We start from the raw sequence: 21626 nt of genomic DNA, 5'->3' as shown, positions 1-21626 counted from the left end.
ATTAACAATGTGAGACTTACCTATCTTTACATTTGCAAAGAGGTTTCACTCATGTCATTGAAAAGGCCAAAGAAAACAGATCTCATTTCAGGTAACTCCTTAAATTGGTGTAAGGAACACATTAATAATCCCATGAAGGCTAATTAATCTCTGACATCTGATTTTTTTTTAAATTTTTTTAAATTTATTTATTTGTTAGAGAGAGAGAGCAAGCGAGCACAGGCAGACAGAGTGGCAGGCAGAGGCAGAGGGAGAAGCAGGCTCCCTGCCGAGCAAGGAGCCCGATGTGGGACTCGATCCCACGACGCTGGGATCATGACCCGAGCCAAAGGCAGCCGCCCAACCAACTGAGCCACGCAGGCGTCCCTGACATCTGATTTTTTTAAATGACCAAGTACTCTGTCTATAGTGGAATCAGTGGACTGAACAGGAGGAGCCTGCGATGTAGCCCACAGAAACCACCAGCCGAAAACCTGCTGAGCAGAATAAAACATTATACTCCTTCTCAAATCAACAGAACAAACTATCTCATTAGGAAGAAGCCAAGCTAAAATCTAATCAAAAAGAAATCTATAAAATATGCAATTGTAATGTACTTTCCAAACACTGGGTGAGGGAATGCCTGGGTGGCTCAGTTGGTTAAGGGTCTGTCTTCAGTTCAGGTCATGATTCCAGGGTCCTGGGATGGAGTCCTGCACCAGGCTTCTTCCTCTGCCTGCCACTTCCCCCGCTTGTGTTCTCACTCTCTCTCACAAATAAATAAAATCTTAAAAAACAACAACAAAAAACCACTGGGTGACATACAATGACAATTAATGTAAAGGAGTAACAATCATGTAGAAGAAACAGGGTAGGGGTGCCTGGGTGGCTCAGTGGGTTAAGCCTCTGCCTTCGGCTCAGGTCATGATCCCAGGGTCCTGGGATCGAGCCCCGCATCGGGCTCTCTGCTCAGCAGGGAGCCTGCTTCCCCTCCTTCTCTCTCTGCCTGCCTCTCTGCCTACTTGTGATCTCTGTCTGCCAAGTAAATAAATAAAAATATTTAAAAAAAAAAAAAAAAAAAAAAGAAGAAACAGGGTAGACCTGCTAAGCAGGAACAATAACATGACCAAAAAAGGCATGTTGTGTTCCATTCACATGAAGGAAAGGAAAAAAGAAAGTGAACTAAAAACTCACAAGTACTACTTCCTATCATATTGGTATGTGTGCTTTGGAGCTTGTCTGGAGGTTCTAGAAGGGGATCGCAGCTACTTGTATATCCCTGACCAAAGAAGGGTCCTCCTCTATCGGGAGAAAGTCCTCCTCTTCGAGTGCACCAGAGCTTGGGGAGGGACGCACACGGAGCAATGAGGGAGGAAGGAGACACCAGCCTAGCCAGCCAGATCGGCTAAATCAACCCTGGCATCAATGGCGTGACAGATCGCAGACAGATCGCCCTCACATTACAGGTATGTGTGCTTTGGAAGGAAAGTTTCTGAGAAAGTTAGGGAAATGCTTTTTTATTTTCAAATTGGGAAGTCTATATGATACTATTAGAGTTGTTTAAAGTACTTTTTAAACATACATAATCCTACCAAATACAAATATCATCACTTGTATAATATCCTGGCTGCAATATTTAACTGGTTTTATAATCTCAAGCAATTTACCTAACCACTCTGTGCCTCAGTTTCTACTGTAAAATGGAGATTCACAGTAACTTCTCCATAGGGTTATGGAGAAGATTAAACAAATTACTATGCGTAATGCACTCAGACTAGGGCCTGGCACAAACTCTTAGCTATAATTACCACTAATGCATATATTCCATATACCTCTTAGGAACATAATTATAATTATCCATTCATTCAACACAAATATATTTAGTATCACTATAAAACAGACACTATTCTAGAAGCTGGGAATAGAAATAAATACACCACCACCCCGGACCATTAAGCCCAGAAGTAACTTCAAAGGTTGTAACAGATCTGGTCCCTCAAAAGATGCCAGATGCAGACAGAATTATAGGTAATTTTTATCAAATCTTTAAGGAATAGATAATTCCTATGTTATTTAAACTATTCCTAAGCATAAAATAAAACAGCAAGATTTCCCAGTTCATTTTATCAAACTAACATAATCCTGATACCAAAATGTGATAAAGACAACACAAAAAAATTACCAGCCCCCTTATAAACAGATGCAAAAACAAACAAACGAAAAAGATTAGGAATAAATCAACTCCAATAATGTATTAAAGAGATTAATGCTTCTTGACAAAGTAGTTTTTGTTCAGTGCTTGCAGTGTGGCTTCAACATTAGAAAATCTGTTAGTTGGAGCGCCTGCCTGGCTCAGTTAGTTTTTAGTTAAGCATCTGCCTTCAGCTCAGGTCATGATTCCAGGGGATATCTGGCATTCCCTGCCCAGTGGGGAGCCCTGCTTCTCCCTCCCCCTGCCGCATCCCCTGCTTGTGTTCTCTCTATGTCACATAAATAAAATCTTTTTTAAAAAAGTGACCTTAAAAAAAAAAAAGAAAATTTGTTAGTTAATAAAATTCATTAACTGCTTAAAGGAGAAAACTATAAAATCATTCTGATACGACTACAAAGGGCCTATGATAAAATCACTACTCATTCCTAATTAAAAGCCCCTAAGAAATTAGGAATAAAGTAAACCTTTCTTAATCTGACATTGTGTATCTGAGGAACCAGAGGTAAACATGCTTAACAAAGAAACATGCATTCCCACTGAAGTCAGAAAGAAGACAAAGATGCCTACTATTAAACAACTTTGTTGTGATAATATAGTCAATGTAACAGATAAAAAATAATGAGGCATAAACAGGGAAAAAAACACAATTATCTGTAGATGATACAACTGCTAAGCTAGGAAACTCAAGGGAATAATGTGAAAACCTATTCGAGCTAATAAGAGAATTCAATTAGATAGCAAGGGGATGGGTGACAAAGAACTTTCCAGCAATAATCAGTTAAAAAGGCAAATTAAACTATAAAACTTTTTGCTGAATAACCTCACGAAGGAACCAAATAAACTGAGACATGAGCTGTGGACTTAGATGAGAAGTTTCAGTATTATAAAAAGTGACGAATGCTCCCAAGTTAATAAATAAATCCAATGCGTCGGCGTTGGTGCTATAGTGGTGAGCATAGCTGCCTTCCCATGCATATCCAATCAAAATCCCAATGGGATAAGAGAGGGGGCACAGACTGACAAATTTCATAAAATCCACTTGGAAGGGTAAAATGCATCAGGGCATTTTTGGAGAAGGACAATAATGAACTAGACTTCACCAAAACTAAATCAGTAAGGTTAGGAACACAAAAATAAAGATCAGTAAACCATAAAAGACAATCTAGAGACAGGTGAGTATGAAAATGTATATTTATAAAGGTAACATTTCAGGTCAGATGGATGATTCAATGATTTACACTACAAACAACTAGATACTCATATGGGGGAGGGGGTGAATCTTTAACTTAAAAAAATTCACAAGAATAATACCTGCACCCACTAGAAGTGTGGGCACAAAACCCAAGGTGAACGAGGTGCCCTTCCTGAGAGCCAACAGAGGGATATACCCTCTGGGATGAATGCTCTAATGTTCTTGAAAACTTGGGAGCTACCCAGCCACCTTTCATTTTAAACAGGGAGAGCTATCCAATGATGATGCCAACACAAGAAAGCAGAGGAGAGACAGACAAAGGGAGGGAGACAGCTTAAGATAACACAGTGACGGGATGCCTGGGTGGCTTAGGCGGTTAAGCGTCTGCCTTCGGCTCAGGTCATGATCCCAGCGTTCTGGGATGGAGTCCCACATCAGGCTCCTTGCTCCGCAGGGAGCCTGCTTCTGCCTGCCACTCTGCCTGCCTGTACTCTATCTCTCTGACAAATAAATAAATAAAATCTTAAAAAAAAGAAAAAAGATAACAGTGACTGATCACTGAGAACCATCTAAGGACTTCCAATTCACATCAGGGATTCTCAATACTGCCCCTTCCACAGTGATTTAGAAATCCAAGGAGACAGTTTTGCTAGTTACAATGAATGGGGAGGTACGATTTATATTTAGTAAATAGGGACCTTGCAAGTGCTAGTAACCTTCCAAGAAATGGGAGGATAGTCATGCCCAACAGTGGTCTCCAACACGCATAACCTTTGAATGTCCTGTGTGGACTTCCACTTGGAGGAAAACTGTCTATAATTTACTGAGCCCAAACTCAACTCCATTCTATGTATAAAGTATTTCCTACTTGGTTTTAAAATATACTGAATTTTCCCGGAATACAACTATAGTGAAAAATCAAGGAAAAATTACACATCCCCCCTCCCCCCAAAAATCTCCCAAGCATTCTTCACCATTTTACAAAATCTTAACATTAGAGCAATGGTGCTTGTGGTAGATGAGAGAGAACTCAGTAATATAACACTGTCCTGTCAATGCACTTCAAAAGCACTATAGAGACCAAGACAATTTTATTAACCAGGTTAATCAGGATTTGTTTCAAGAGAAGCCTCCTGCAACAGGTTTATTCAATTCTCCTAAAAATACTGACATTCTTTTAAACTTTTCTCCTTTCAGAAGCAGCAGCTACATAAATGAAGTACTGGATTAAAATTTTAAAAAGTGGGCTCTAGTCAACTTTCATTATTTTCCTGCATATGATCATGACAAAAGGTTAGGATATCCTTCTCCCATCCTACACATTGCCAAGCAGAATACAATTTTAAAGTTTGCCCTTGCCGAACTCCAAAAAACCAAACAAAACCCATAAAGACAAAAAAACCCCCAGCCTCTTGACAGTAAACCTGCAGAATGCCCCATCACCCCCAAAAAAGCTGTAGATTTCAGCTCATGCACCAACAAATGTACAGGGCTAGTTTCTGCACCCCTCTTTTTTAAAGAGTTTTACAATTATACCACACAGCATTTTAAACACTAACATATTACTTCCTAAGATGATAAGCAAAGATAAAAGTATCTATCTTATTAGAAACAAGAAAGACCATCACTTACAATCTTCAGACATCACTGCACTTCAACTTTTATAACATGCAATAGATTCATGAAACAACCTTCAGACGACTAGTTTTAACAAAGAAGACTTTTACTGGGTATTTAACCCAAAGATACTGATGTAGTGAAAAGGGTCATCTGTACCCCAGTGTTCATAGCAGCAATGGCCACAGCTGCCAAAGTGTGGAAAGAACCAAGATGCCCTTCAACGGAAGAATGGATAAAGAAAATACCGTCCATATATACAATGGAGTATTATGCCTCCATCAGAAAGGATGAACACCCAACTTTTGCATCAACATGGACGGGACTGGAGGAGATTATGCTGTGTGAAATAAGTCAAGCAGAGAGAGTCAATTATCATATGGTTTTGCTTATTTGTGGAGCATAAGGAATAACACAGAGGACATGGGGAGATGGACAGGAGAAGTGAGTTGGGGGAAATTGGGGAGGGAGAAGAACAAACTGAGGATTTTGGAGGGGAGGGGGTGGAGGTTTGGGTGAGACTGGTGGTGGCTACTAAAGAGGGCACAAATTGCATGGACACTGGGTGTGGTGCATAAACTATGAATGCTGGAAACTGAAAAGAAATAAAATAAAATAAAATGAAAGAAAGTTAAATAAAGCATTACTTGTTTTGGAGATGGAAAAAAAATAATGAAGTAGTAGTGGTATATACAATTTGTCTACTTTTGTTTGTTTTTGGTGTATATATAGCTTCTATGACCCACACTAACATACACACACATACATACATATATGTGCGTGTGTATATATATAATTCTGGGAAAAATAAATATTGAAAAACATTTGAATCTCAAAAAAAGACGACTTTTTAAAATCTGTTATTTGTATGTATTGTGAAATGATCACAATAAATCCAGTTCACATCCATCACCATATGTAATTAGAATTTCTTTGTTATGTTAAAAACTTTTAAGATCTAATTGCAAAGATCTCTTAGTAATTTCCAAATATGCAATACAGTATTAACTATAGCCACTCTACTGTACATTATATCCTCAACTTATTTATTTTAAAGTTGGAAATTTGTACCTTTTGACCCCTACCCCCTTTTCACCCATTTTGCTCACCTCTCACGCCCCACTCCACAAATCTGTTTCCCTGGCAACCATAAATCTGTTCTCTGCATCTACAAGCTTGGTTTGGGGATTTGGGTTTTTTTTAGATTCCACATGTAAGTGAGATCATATATTTGTCTTTTTCTGTCTGACTTACTTCATTTACCATAATGTCCTCAAGGTCCATCCACACTGTTACAAATGGCAAGATTTTATTCTTTTTTTAGGGCTGAATAATATTCTATTATGTATCTATACCATGTTTTCTTTATCTATTCATCTATAGATAGACACTCAGGTGGTTACATCTTAGCTATTATAAATAATGCTGCAATAAACATGTGGGGATGTACATATATCTTTTCAAATTAAGTGTTTTCATTTTTATCGGCTTAATATTCAGAAATGGACCTGCTGGATCATATTCGATCTTTCTTGAGGAATCTCCATACTGTCTTCCATACCAGCTGCACCAATTACATTCCCACCAACAGTATACAAGGGTTCCTTCCCTTTTCTCCACATCCTTACCAATACTAGTTATTTTCTCTTTTTGATAACAGACATTCTAACAGATGTGAGATGACATCTCTCTGTGATTGTGATTTGTCGCAAACTTAGGATGGTGAGACTGAGCCCCACGTTGGGCTCAACACTTAGCACATAAGTCTGCTTGGGTTTCTCTCTCCCTTTCCCTTTTACCCCCCAACCCTCCCGACTCTCTCTCTCAAATAAATAAACAAAAAATTTTTAAAACCTTTAAATTATAATAATAATCATAGAATGAGAAAAAAACCAACAAGAGTTAAATGACTTTCTCCCTCTGCCCCTCACCCCACTTTCATAATCTCTCATTCTCTCTCTAAATAAACCTTTAAAAAAAAGTTAAATGACTAAAATATACAAAATGCTGATTTGGAGCCAAAAATCACTAAGTTCATGACACTCACCCCCTGCAAAAAAGGTGTGGGGGGGGAGGGAGGGAGATGCCCACGGTTAACATATCTTATAAGATCAAAATCTTCAGAAGATGCTCAAACATTTTTAATGTAAAATAAATATTAACCCTATGCTACAATTAATTTGAAGTAACGTGTTATTTTTTCTATTAGCTAAAGTAGCTAATAAAATATCTCATTAGCAGACACTGGCTGACTGACTTCAAATCCATTCTGAACACCCTTCTCCCTTGCCATCTCCAACTACAAAGGATTCAAAAGCTAAATCCATGCTCTCCCAGCTTTCTTTATAGCTGGGGATGGGGAAAATGTGACACAGTGCCCAGTGAGTGGAATATTCTTGGCAATGAATATAGAGTTGGGAGTGGGGCAATAGAAAAGATTTTCCTTTCCTAAAAAAAAGGGGGGGGGGGAGAGAAATAAGCTGATGCTATCCTTTTTCCCTTTCTTCTTTCCTGAAGCTCTAAGGCAGTAAGTATGAGAGAAAGACCAAGAGATCCACAAAGATTCAACCCTAACATGGTTAAGATATAGAAATATCTTATTGCCACCCAGCTACAGATATCTCCCTAGATGTAAGGAAAAAAACCTCTTGTTTAAGTCATTATTAAGTCAGGTTATATGTTACTCAGGTAATATGATTATCAAAAAGAACACATGAGAAAAGGAAGCTTATATCCTTCTCCCACTCTGCTATTAGTTAAAGGGACAATGTAGTAACAGAGTAGACCACAATTTCCAATGGAATAAAGTGGCAAAGCAATCAAGGAGGACTGAATCAAGCTAATGTGTTCACACTGATATTTTATTAATCTGGCAAGGAATTTCTGAGCAAAAGATATTAAAATTTGACCCCCGCCTTCTTTAGCTGTTCATGGCCCAGCTCCAGGGCTCTATGAGAAGAGTGTATATAGCCCAGTACCTGAAAAATTCTAGGCATTTGATTAAGTGCTAGTTACCTTCTCTTCTCAGATTGTGGACAAAAATACAAGGCTGCCAAAGGCCATACATACTGTGTTTTTTAAGCATTCATACAGTAGAAAGAACAAATTAGAGTAATTCTCCCCATTCCTATGCAGCAACTAAAAAAATCTTCTTGAAAGAATTTTATTTCCTTTATAGGAACCCCCAGAAGAAATTGTGTTTATCTGGTAGGCCAGAAATTACCAGCTAATAATCAGAGAAACAGAAGCTGATCACTTTACTCTGACACCCCAACTCTCTTATTAATTTAAGGGCTGTGAACAAGGGTTACTGCCTAAAATGCTTAGACCAATTACTCTGGTCAAATTGGGATTATGAGCATCAAAATGAATGATTAAAATAAAATCTATGAGTCCACGCTAAAATAAGTAAGTGGATTGATAAGATAGGGCAAGGAGAAGAAAAAAGCTCATTTACAGAAGATTGATATTTGTAGAAGGAATCACAGAAATAGAAAAATCATTATTTTATAGCCATTATGGTAATAATTCAGGCAAGAATCATCAATAGATGTTAGTATCATTAGGTAAAAAACTATTTAGGGAACCAGATATTCATTTAATATCCAAATATCACCACAGATTATTTATTAATTAGAGAGAAGAAAGTGTACCCTTATAAGAAAAATTTGGCAGACAAGGCCTTAACCAAATGGTCAGACTTAACATTACCCACAAGCTGACATGTGCCCCCTCTGTTGTGATACACTGAGAAGGAGACATCACTTATCTAATACTCTTGCCCAGATATTTAATCTGAATGAATAAACAATCAGACAAATTCAAATTAGCAGACAGCTTTAAAAAAAAAACAAAAACAAAATTAGACTTGACTTAAAACTAAGGAAGGTCATGTGTGGGTTTTCCCTGATGGCGTGAACTAAACGCCCAGCCACCAGCTAGCCCTATCACCAGACATGTACACAAATAAACCTACAGATGATTTCAGCCCTCAGGCTTTATGTGTTGTAGCTGTGGTCCCAGACATCACACAGCACAGAGAAACTATCTCCTACCCTATCTGAATTCCTGACTCGAAGAACTGTGAGCAATAATACATGATTATTACTTTTTTTTTTTTTTTAAAGATTTTATTTCTTTATTTGTCAGAGAGAGGGAGAGCACAAGTTCGGGGGAGAGGCAGGAGAGGGAGAAGTAGGTTCCCTGCTGAGCAGGGAGCCCGATGCAGGACTCGATTCCAGGACACTTAACCAACCGAGCCACCCAGGCACCCCGATTATTACTCTTTCAAGTCACCAAGTTTTAGGATAACTTGTTATGTGACAACAGATAACTAATATATATTCTAAAAAGCCAGAATTTCAATCTTCCTCAGCAGTACCTACGTCACAGTATTTTGGGGAACATTAAATGGGTTAATGGATGTCAAGCCTGACATAGTACAATAGTACTATGTAGTACTATGTAATACTATGTAGGACATAGTATTAATAACTTCAACTGGTATAGTTAGAACTATAGTAGGAGGGACATCTGGGTTGCTCATTGGTTGAGCATCTGGCCTTCGGCTGGGGTCATGATCCCAGGGTCCTGGGATCGAGTCCCACGCGGGGTTCCTTGTTCAGCAAAGAGCCTGCTTCTCCCTCTGCCTGCTGCTCCCTCTGCTTGTGCTCGCTCTCTCTCAAATAAATAAAATCTTTAAAAATAATAATAATAAAAATGAAAAATAAAATAAAAATAAAAAGAACTAGGGCAGGGGAGTGCATGAGGTGCTTTGGGAGAGCACAAAGAAGGGCCTCTGATCTAGTCCTGAGGTAACAAGAGGCTTCCTAAATTCACCAAAGGATTAATTGGGTTAAGAAAGCAATAGAGATATTTCTGCCAAAGGAAACAGATTAAGTAAAGGTAAACAAGCTAGAAATACCATGGTGTATGTAGAGAATGATAAGTTTTGTATTGGTGAAAGAAAAGAAAAGCAGGAAGTGACAGGAAACAAGGCTGCAGAGTTCAGAAACATAGAGGACCTTGTATATGAAGTTATGGACCCTATGACAATGGATTTTATACAGAAAAGTGACAGAGATTTGAAAATCTAGGTAGATAATCCTGCAAGGGTAATAACAGATCCAATTTAAGAATGGTGGGCGCCTGGGTAGCTCAGTCGTTAAGTGTCTACCTTCAGCTCAGATCATGATCCCAGGGTCCTGGGATCGAGCCCCATATCGGGCTCCTTTCTTGGCAGGAAGCCTGCTTCTCCCTCTCCCACTCCCCCTGCTTGTGTTCCCTCTCTCGCTGTGTCTCCCTCTGTCAAATAAATAAAATCCTTTAAAAAAAATTAAGAATGGTAATGCTTTGAAGGAGATATGGACGTGAACTAAAAGGGAAATGGTTGGACAAAATAGGAGCTGAGAAATAGGAAAGAAAAATCAGAAAGAATTAATAACTAACTGGATGTGTATATAGCAGAAAGTTGAGCAGGACAAAGAAAAGAGTCTATGTTAAGGCCTCAGTTTCTAAACTGGGTAGAGAGTGGTAGCCCCAATCAAATTCAGATAAAGAAAAAGGATTCAGTTTGGAAGAAATGAGTTTAGCTTCCATCTTGGTGAGTTTGGAGTACCTGTGGAACATCCAAACAGAAGTGTCTAACAAGAGGATATATATTCAAGTCTCAAATTAAGGGAAAAGGTCAAAACAGAAATATAGATCTGGGAGTCTTTAGTATATAGGTAATTATTAGAATTGTGAGATAATCTAAGAATGGCCAGAGAGAACTTATGGAGTAGTGGTTCTCAACCAAGGACAACTTTGCTCCCTAGGGGACATTTGGCAATGTCTGAAGATGGTTCTGATCATCATAACTGGGAAGATAAGGGAGGTTACTACAGGTAGTAGACAGAAGCCAGGGAGGCTGCTAAACATATAATGTTACAGGAGAGCCCCCCACATGATAAAGAATTACCCAGCCCAACAACATCACTAAGCTCCAAAGTTAAGAACCCTGTTGTAGACTAAGGAAAAGCAGAATGAAGAAAACACCTTGGGAAAACCAGTATTTAGGAAGTATCCACTAGAAGGAAAAGTGAGAGAAGAGGTAAATTGAGAAAATTCACTGTCATGGAAGTCAGAAAAGTAGAGAATTTCACAAGGGAGGGAAATATCGAATTTAGTACATTAGACCCATACAATAAAGATTTTGAAGTACCCACTGGGTCTTCACCCCTGCAACACAGGGATTTTAATGAAAGGAGGACCAGATTACAATAGTACAGGAATAATGAGAGATAAGAAAGTACACAAAGTAAAAGCAAACTCCTCTCAGGAAATTTTATTGGAAAAGGAAGGAAGTAAGATTGGTCAGTAACTAAAGCAACGGTTCTCAACTCTGGCTACAATCAGAATAACTGCAGAAGCTTTTTAAAATTATCAATGCTTAGATCTCACCCAGAATATCTGAACTGGAATCCTTGGGGACAGGGACCAGGTATCAGGATTTTAAAAAATATCCTGAGACACTAATGTACAGCCAGAGTTGAAAATCAAGCTGCTAAAGTGTGGGAGGTGGGGGAGCAGCAAAGAGGAAAAAGGAAGCAAGGAAATGAAAATGAATGACACTAAATCTCAGAAGAAACAGGAAAAGAATGAGTCAGAAACCTGGACTGATGGAGTTATTTTGAAAACAAAGGAAGGATACCTCATCTCAGGAGACTGGAAGGAGAAATAAATATTAATGTAGAAAAATCTGACCCAGGGTTTTTGGTAGTTCATATCTGAGGCTCCAATTTTCAAAATGAAGAATACAAGTCAGCTGCTGAGAATCAGCTACCAGACAGGAAATCTGGAGTCAAATTTGGCAGAAGTTCAAAATACTTCCTGAGGGGAATGCAAATTAAAAGACTAATCAAAAGCATTGACAGTCTAATGGAGATTAAATACACTTTGCCAGCTGTAGGGGCACCAATGGGAACATTAATGATTTTCCTCCAGCAATATTCAGCCATCCCTTAGGGGAGGAGCAAAGAAAAAGCAGACCACAGCACTGATCCAAAATTGGCAGTTTAGTGGGTGGGAGAAAATAAGTGCCCAAGAGTTTTAAACTATAGATGAACTGTAGCTGAGGAGTTCAACAATGGGGACCATAACCACATAGAGAAAGGAAAGTAACTGACATGCAGTTTAACTGGCACAGATTTGTCTCTCAGCACCATATATCACTACAATGGTCTGAGATTTTTTGGCTTTTGTCCTAGACAATCCCATTAAATCAGATTCCCTATATCCTATCACTGTCCTAAGAGGAAATGTCTATAACTAACCCTGAAATTCATACAATATAATGTGAACTAATGGACAAAGAGATGGATAGATATGTGATAAAGCAAGTATAGTAAGCTATTAATAGTAAAATGTGGAAGGTGTATGTATGTGAGGGGGTGTAGGTTCTAGAACAGCACTGTCCAACAGGACTTTCTGAGATAATGGAAATGTTCTATAATCTGTGCTGTAAAATATGGTAACTACTAGCAATCTGTGGCTACTGAACCCTGGAAAAGTGGCTACTGTGACTAAAGAATTCTGAGTTTTATTAACTTTTAATTAATTTAAATCCATATAACCTCATGTGGCTAGTGGCTGCCATGCAGCACTGGATTCATACAACCCAGGATTCAAGTAAATCCTGGGTCTACCACTGATCCAGGTTATTTTATTTCTCTGAGTCTTAGTTTATTCTTATTTAAAATAAGAATAGTGGGACGCCTGGGTGGCTCAGTCGTTTAAGCCGCTGCTGCCTTCGGCTCAGGTCATGATCCCAGCATCCTAGGATGGAGTCCCGCATCAGGCTCCTTGCTCAGCAGGGAGTCTGTTTCTCTCTCTGCCTCTGCCTGCCGCTCTGCCTGGCTTGTGCATACTCTCTCTCTTTCTGTGACAAATAAATAAAATCTTTAAAAAAATAAAAATAAAAATAAAATAAGAATAGCAATAGCAATAGCAGGGTGCCTGGGTAGCTCACTGGTTAAGCCACTGCCTTCATATAATGTTACAGGAGTTCGGGATCAAGTCCTGCATTGGACTCCCAGCTCCGCGGGGAGTCTGTTTCTCCCTCTGACCTTCTCCCCTTTCATGCTCTTTCACTGTCTCTCAAATAAATAAATAAAATCTTAACAACAACAAAAAAGAATAGCAATAGCACCTACTAATTCATATAGATTAAATAAGCAGATAAAGCATGAAGTACAATCTTTTGCTTATGGCAAACATTTTTAAAAATTAATGTTTATTACTCCTACAAAATGGGCTCTATGAGATCAAGGGCCAGCATCTGTTTTGCTCACCACTGTATCCCAATGTCTAACAGAAGTGTTCCAGCATAAAAGACATTCAATAAACATTTGTTGCATGAATGTTTTTATCGTCACAAGACTATATTTATTTCTATGAAATTTCATATTAAGTCCATTGTTTCAATCTATTGAGGTCTTTTTGAATCCTAACGTCACCCAATATACTGGATATTCCCTTTCAGTATCTTCCGATAAACAAATGTATCACCTATATATTAATCTAAGACATTAATAAAATTAACCGGAGAACTATATCATTGGTTTTAGCATCCTTTAGTTTATCATCACTTGTTAATTGGTAGCTGCTGAGAAGAGACATTCAATTTAAATTCACCTTCATTCTGTTTTTATACCTCCATCTTGTCCATAAAGGTAAGAAGTACGAGAACCTTATAAAGATTAGATTATGCCAGTACGTCCTTCATTGAAACTAAAGAAACTTAAATAAAAAACTCACCCTTCAATAGCTGGGGATCTATCAGGACGAGTACTTCCTCGTGATCTGTATCTTCGAGTCATTGGCAGCCGTGGAGGCCGGCTTGGTCCCCAGAAGTCAGTGTGAGTTTGGTGACCCCTCTCATTGGCTCTATTATCTTGGTCCAGTGGATTGCTACTTAGAAATGGTCTAAAATCTGGGAAAAACATCGTGTGGTCCAAATGCTCCCAGAGCTAGTAAAAAACCAGAAATGACACGTTACTGGTTTCAAGAGCAGAGGAAATGCTAAGAATAAATACTGAAAAAAGAGGAAAAAAAATTTTTTTGGAATAGTTTTTAACACTCTGAAATTCAGTAGCTCCAAACTAAAGACGTGTGTGTTTCCCTAGTTTCATGGAGGAGAAAAAAAAAATGTCTTTCAAGGGCATGCATGGTGTATGTGTGTGCAGGGGAGGCACTTAGACACTGAAAAAGTTAATTTTCCTCATACAAAAACAAGCCAACAGCTGGACCCTTTCCTTAACACTGATCTCGTGTCCACATGCCTCTGGCCAGTTTCCCCTTCTGAAGTAAAAATGCGAGCCAGACATGATCATGGACTTCTGTCCTAAGCATAATCATGCAGATCATCATATTCTTCTGCTTTGTCACAAATAACATCCACATTTCTACTATGTAATTATCTAAGGTTTAAATAAAATGGATGTATTTACACACTTTTTAAAGAGCATCATTACCACAAAGTAGAGACAGAGGTCTACAAAATACTTCTATTATCTAGAAGCTGCGTCAGAAAGAGGCATTGTCAAAGCCATGCCAAAGCAGTGCAGGAATGTTTGATAAGACCATTCTGTTGTACATATTTTATCATTAAGGTGTTGTTGGGTGTGTGGGGAGAGCAGTGAGGGGGGTGGGTTTGGAATTATTCAACAAAGAGTGCATGGAAAAAACAACCGACCAAATTTAAATTGTATTTACCTGTATTTTCAGATAGACTACTACTTATTTTACTATATCCAAACAAGTACATAACCCTGGTTACATCCTGGTCTTTTCATTTTGTTTCAAAATTTTAAGTCAAACAGAAAACACATTATTTAGTGTATATATAATATAATAACAGGGATACAAAACTGCTCAGCACAAGACCTTAGGTCTTAAAATCCTCACAGCCCATCTGCTCAAGACTAGTTATTTCTTCCAGAGACCCGTGCTAACAACAGTCTCCTCTAGAAACATTCAGAGAAAGGGATACCAGCCCAGCTGCATGTTAAAGTTGATCTGATTCCAGACCAAACTCCAGTCTCAACCTAACATCTAATAACTTGTCAAATTAATTCCTGAAATTAAGGAGTTTGTTTAGGTTTGTCAATAATGTTATTTTTTGTCATTTTTTCCAGTTGACATTTTGCTTCTTGATTTTCAAAGATGTTTCCTCCCCCTTTAATTAAAAAAATACATAATAAATATATTATAAAAATGCGAATGCAGAATATAAAATACAAAGTACAATACAGTTCCACTCTCCTACTTAGAAGTTAATTTAGTGTGTAGAATGCCAATTTTTAAATATCTCCATGTTAACACACACATATTCTTTCATTCAATAAATGCCTGTTTGGCATGTACTCTTTCTGTACTTTCTGGGAACTATTTAAGATACGGCAGTAAATAAGATGTTAAAAACAAAACAAAACTTCTGCCTCAATGGATTTCATTTTTAAGCTGGAAGAGATACTATCCCACAAATGGAAGGCAAAGGAAACTGTAGATGTTAGGGGTAAAAGCCACAGAGGAAAAAGAGGCTTGCACTGACTCAGAACACACAAAGTCCTATCATTCTTTTCAATACAGCATAATATGGATGTTTTATATTATATTTTATGTAGTCTTTAACATTTTTATTATGATATCTGGTATTTGATACATGTAAAACACAATGAGGCATTAAGAAAATAAAATATATACCCAGATAACCATCTCTTAGCTCACATCACTAAAGCCACTGAAACCCTGTGTGTGTCCCTCCTTGTCCCAACCTCCAGTAACCACAACCCATAATTTTTTATCATCCCCTTGATTTCCTTTATAGTTTTACTAGAAATGTATGTATCTCTAATAAAATGTGACTTATGAATTATGAAAGTGCCTTATGAAAGCACTTGCATTTTTGGCCGCACATGTCAGTGCATTCATTTTCACACACATTTTACACCACACTTTCTCCTCTCAATAAACATCTAGATTGTTTCCAGGTTTTTGCTATTACAAACAGCCAGTGTGAACATTCATATATGCAGAGATAGAAAAGTCTCTCCATTTCGCAGTTTGTACAACTTTATATGGTCTATATATCTTCAATTTTACTAGGTAATGCCAAACTGTTTTGCAAAGTTATCATCAATTCACACATTCACCAAGAGTTTCCACTGTACCAAATCCTGGCAAACACTAGATAGCACAGGGCTTTTGTTTTTGTTTTTAGTTTTTACCAATCTGCTAGATAGAAAATGATATCTCATTGTAAGGTTTTTGTTCCTGGCGTGTAAGAATAAATAGGAGAGTTTATTTAAAATGCATATTCTTGGGGCGCCTGGGTGGCTCAGTGGGTTAAAGCCTCTGCCTTTGGCTCAGGTCATGATCCCAAGGTCCTGGGATCGAACCCCCATCGGGCTCTCTGCTCAGCAGGGAGCCTGCTTCCCTTCCTCCTCTCTCTGCCTGCCTCTCTGTCTACTTGTGATCTCTGTCTGTCAAATAAATAAATAAAATCTTTAGGAAAAAAAATGCATATTCTTTGGCTCTACTCCAGAAAGTAAATTCAATAGGTCTGCAGTGAGCCTGAAAGACTCCCTTCAGCATTTCTTATACAGAAGGTCTATCAGCAAAGAAATCCCTCAAATGTTGTTTATCTGGGAATGTCTTAATTTTTCCTTCATTCTTGAAAGATACTTTTGCCAGAGGGTTTTTTTTTCCTAACTAAAAGATATTATTTATTTGAGGAAAAGACTGCACAGTGCACAGGCAGGGTCGGTGGGGAGGGCAGAGGAGTAAGAAGGAGACACCCCACTTCCCACTGAGCAGAGAGCGGACTCAGGGGCTAGAACCTGGAGATCACAACCTGAGCCGAACGAAGGCAGACAGTTAACTGACTGAGCCCCTCAGGCGCCCCACTTTTGCCAGATTTTGCATCTTGGCTGACAGTTTTTTCTTTCAGCACTTTAAAATGTCATCACTGCCTTCTAGCCTTTAATATTAGCCCAACCTTAAATTTTTTTTTTTTTTTTTTGACAGACAGAGATCACAAGTAGGCAGAGAAGCAGGCAAAGAGAGGAGGAAGCAGGCTCCCCGCTGAGGAGAGAGCCCGATTGGGGGCTCTATCCCAAGACCCTGGGATCATGACCTGAGCTGAAAGCAGAGGCTTTAATCCACTGAGCCACCCAGGTGCCCCTTAAATTCTTTTTTAAAGATTTTATTTATTTATGTGACAAAGAGAGAGAGAGCACAAGAAGGGGGAGTGGCAGGCAGAGGGAGAGGGAGAAGAAGGCTTCCTGCTGAGCAGAGAGCCCAATGCAGGTCTCGATCTCAGGACCCTGGGATCATGACCCGAGCCAAGCCACCCACGTGCCCGCCAACCTTGAATTCTTAGGATGAACACAAGCTGGCTTTTATAATACATTGCTGCATTCTATTTCTGGGGTTTGGGTAAATTTCTGCATCTTATGTTCATGAGTGAATTAGCTCCTAATGTTCCTTTTGTATACTATCCTTGTCTGGTTTTGCTATGAGGTTATCCTAGCCCCATAAAATATATTAGGAAGCATTCTTTTTCATATGGACATCCTGTAGCACAGATAAAGAATTACTGGGTATAAACATTTTAATTTTGTTAGATAACACCAAGCCATCCACCAAAGGGCTATACCAATTGATACTCCTCAGAGTATAACAGCTTACATTCTCCCATACTCTTGCCAACACTGTTTTTTAATAACTTTTAAAAACTTCTGATGTCCAACCAGATGAACAAAATAATATGCACACTAAAAGTGAAATAAAGCACCTTTTCATTTTAACTGCCATTTGTACTTCATCATCAGACTTATCTCCCCTTCTAGTGACAGCCCCCCCCCAAGTAAAGATCACTGGTTTCTAGTCTGAAAAATGGTCTAAAACATAAAATTTTTCTTGACTCCAAATTCCAAAGTAAATGCAACTTTTAAATATCCAAAACTGTACTTGCCTTTAATAAGTGAAAAAGTATTACCCCTTCCATGTTTTCCATCATCCAACTCACTTACATAAATATGTACAATTCCCTTACTATAGGAATAAAGTTCCACAGAGTCTGCTCACAGAAAAGAACTCTCAAAGCAATCATTATAATTAACATAAAAACTAAGTATTTGAGAATTTTGACTAGAAGAAAAATCAAGTACCAAGAGCATAATAATCTGCATTGATAATTATACAAATTGTTATCACATCTAATACAAATAAAAATTCTAAAGGACCCCGAGATTAGAAACAGCTGCAACACAAGCATGAGGCATTTGGTATTTGTTTGGAAACTGACAATTAGTGCAAACAAATAATAACAATCAATGTATTTGTTCCAAACAGTGTACACGGGCCACAGAACACAGGATACAAAGTGTGCTAAACAAATTTATACCAAATCAACACTAAGGAAAAGAACAGCTTCAGGCTGTATGCCTCTGAGCAAACTTAGACAAGCATAAGAGGTTTAAAAAAAAAAAAAAAGCCCATCTACAAAACTGGGTATTCAGGACATGGTGTATGTATAAGTAAAACCAGAGAACATTATTACAAAGTTTTGGTGAAACATCCAAAAGATTTATAGACACTGTTTATTTGACAATTTTTGCTTGAAAAACTGAAATGTTACTCTGAATGGAGGTAAAAAGACAAATGCTTCTGAAAATACCCATGCTGAAATATTTACAGATTTCAATATAAAAAACAGGATGGACAGTACTTTTCCAGAATTTGCTATTAGCTAACCATGATCACATTAGCATCCCTTAAAATACTATGGTCTGTTCCTCAAAAGTTAAACAGTTACCAGAAGACCCAGCAATTTCACACCTAGTTATGTATCTAAGAAAACATATGTTCACACAAAAATTTACACACAAATATTCCTTATTCATAACAGCTAAATAGTGTAAACAACCAAATGCCCACCAACTGATGAGTGAATAAAGTGTAGTACTGTATCCATACAAATGAAATATTACATAGCCATAAAAAAGAATAAAGTACTGATACATGCTACGACATGGATGAACCTTGAAAACAATATGGTAAGTGAAAGAAATCAGTCACAAAGGTCACGTAATGTATGACTTATATAAAATGTCCCAAATAGGCAAATCCACAGAGACAACAGATTGGTGATTACCTAGAGCTGAGGAAATTGGGGAGAAAAAAGGAGTGACTACTAATGGATACAGGGTTACTTTTTGGGGTGATAAAGAAGTTTTAGAATTAGTGGGGATGGCTGTACACCGAATATACTAAAACCACTGAGTTGTACACTTTGAAGGTAAAATTACAGGGTATATGAATTATACCTTTAAAAACACTACATGGGGCACCTGGGTGGCTCAGTGGGTTAAAGCCTCTGCCTTCGGCTCAGGTCATAATCTCAGGGTTCTGGGATCGAGCCCCGCATGGGGCTCTCTGCTCAGCAGGGAGCCTGCTTCCTCCTCTCTCTCTGATTGCCTCTCTGCCTACTTGTGATCTCTGTCAAGTAAATTAAACAAACAAACAAACAAACAAACACTACAGTTGTACGCCTGAGTGGCTCAGTCGGGTTAAGCTGCTGCCTTCAGCTAGGTCGTGATCCCAGGATCCTAGGATCGAGTCCTGCTTCGGGCTCCTTGTTCAGCGGGGAGCCTGCTTCTTTCTCTGCCTCTGCCTGCCACTCTGCTGCTTATGCTTGCGCTCGCTCTCTCTCTCTGACAAATAAAATCTTAAAAATAAAATAAAATAAAAACACTACAGTGTCCAGTGGCTCAGCTGGTTAAGGGTCTGCCTTCAGCCCATGTCATGATCTCAGGGTTCTGGGATAGAGCCCACATCAGGCTCCCTGGGCTCTCTGCTCAGCAGGGAGTCTGCTTCTCCCTCTGTGGTCCCTCTTTCTCGCTCTTAGATAAATAAAATCTCAAAAAAAACCCAGTCTCACACAGATAAATCAATCGAGAGTACAATTTTGAAAAAGGTCACAAGCAACTTTATAAAAACATTTAATCAAGATAAAGAACACACCCATCAGCTCCAAATGTTTTCTAATGCTCCTAGGTAATCCCTTCCTCCTGCCCCTAAAAAAACACTGATCTTTCTGCGGTTTGCATTTTCTAGAATTTCATGTAATAGCAATCATATTGTATGTACTCTGGCTTCTTTTAATCGATTATGTTGACACTTGTCCATTATCAGTGGTTTATGCTGAGTAGGATTCCATAATGTGACTATACCACAATTTGTCTACCCACCTACCTGTTGATGGGTTGATGTGGGTTGTTTCTAATTTTTAGCTACTAGAAATAAAGTTGCTATGAACATCTATATACATATTTATATATGCAGATCTGTCTTTTTTTTTTTTTTATACAGCTAGTGTGTTTTCTAAAGTGGCTGTACCATTTTTTTTTTTCTAGAGGAAGGGAAGCAGGATCCCTGTTGAGCAGAGAGCCCGATGTGGGGCCTGATCCCAGGACTCTGAGATCATGACCTGAGCCGAAGGCAAAGGCTTTAACCCACTGAGCCACCCAGGCGCCCCACGGCTGTTACCATTTTTACATTCAATTTCAGTTGTTCCATAGCCTCACCAGCAGTTAGTATGGCCTGTCTTTCAAATTTTAGCTATTCAGATAGTTGCATAGTGGTGTTTCATTGTGGTTTTAACTTGCATTTCCCTAATGATTAATGAGGTTGAGCATTTCTTTTTTTGATGTTCAGCGTTTTTTTTTGGCATGTTTATTTGCCATCTGTATATCTTTTTTGGAGAAGCAAATTGTTCAAATCTTTTGTCATTTTCAAAAAATGGGTTTTCTTATTATTCCATTTTGAGGTCTCTGTATAGTCTGCATACAAGTCCTTCATGAGATAAATGATCTGAAAACATATTCTACCAGACTGTGGCTTGTCCCTTCATTCTTATGAAGACAAGAAATTTTTAATTTTGATGAAGTCCAATTTATCAATTTTTCCTTTTATGGGTCACGCTTTTGGTGTCATATCTAGGAAATCTTTGCCTATCCCAAGGTTATAAAGATTTTCTCCTGTGTTTTCTTCTTCAAAGTATAAAAAGCTTTACATTTAGGTCTACTATCCATCTTGGGCTAATTTCTATATATAGTTTAAAGTATGTATCTAAGCTCATATTATTGTACTGCAAATGTTTCAGCACATTTAAAAGGCCATCCTTTTCCTCCTGGATTGCCTTTGTACCTTTGTCAAAATCAGTTGTCCATAGCGTGTGTCTGCTTCTGGACTCTGGGTATTCTGCTCTTTTGATCTTTGTGGCAATAACACAGTCTTGATTACTGTAGCTTTATAATAAGCTCTAAAATCAGGTATTAGTCCTCCAACTTTTTTCTTCTTTTTCAAAGAAGTTTTAGCTATTCTACCCACCTTGTATCTCCATGTGAATTTTGAAATCTGCTTGTCAATTTCTATAAAAAAAGTTGACTGGGCTCTTTACTAGAATTACACCAAATTATAAATGACATCCCAACAATATTAAGTTCATCCCGAGTGGGACATATTTCTCCATTTATTTAGGTGTTCTTCAATTTCTCTAAGTACATTTTGTAATTCTCCATG

General features: G+C 38.2%; 1 protein-coding gene across 2 annotated transcripts in view; it reads right to left on the bottom strand.

Moving 5' to 3' along the window:
- Positions 1-21626, bottom strand: part of RNF115 (ring finger protein 115) — a 70015-nt gene that overhangs the window by 16332 nt on the left and 32057 nt on the right. For both annotated transcript variants that reach the window (XM_080801185.1, XM_080801186.1), the window contains one exon: positions 13797-14008. In XM_080801185.1, coding sequence (XP_080657311.1) covers positions 13797-14008 — 212 coding nt within the window. The remainder of the gene's footprint in view (positions 1-13796; positions 14009-21626) is intronic.

The sequence above is a fragment of the Martes martes genome (genome assembly GCF_963455335.1).
Source record: "Martes martes genome assembly, chromosome: 4".
NCBI classification, from domain to species: Eukaryota; Metazoa; Chordata; class Mammalia; order Carnivora; family Mustelidae; genus Martes; species Martes martes.
This window is presented reverse-complemented; position numbering and strand designations above follow the sequence as displayed.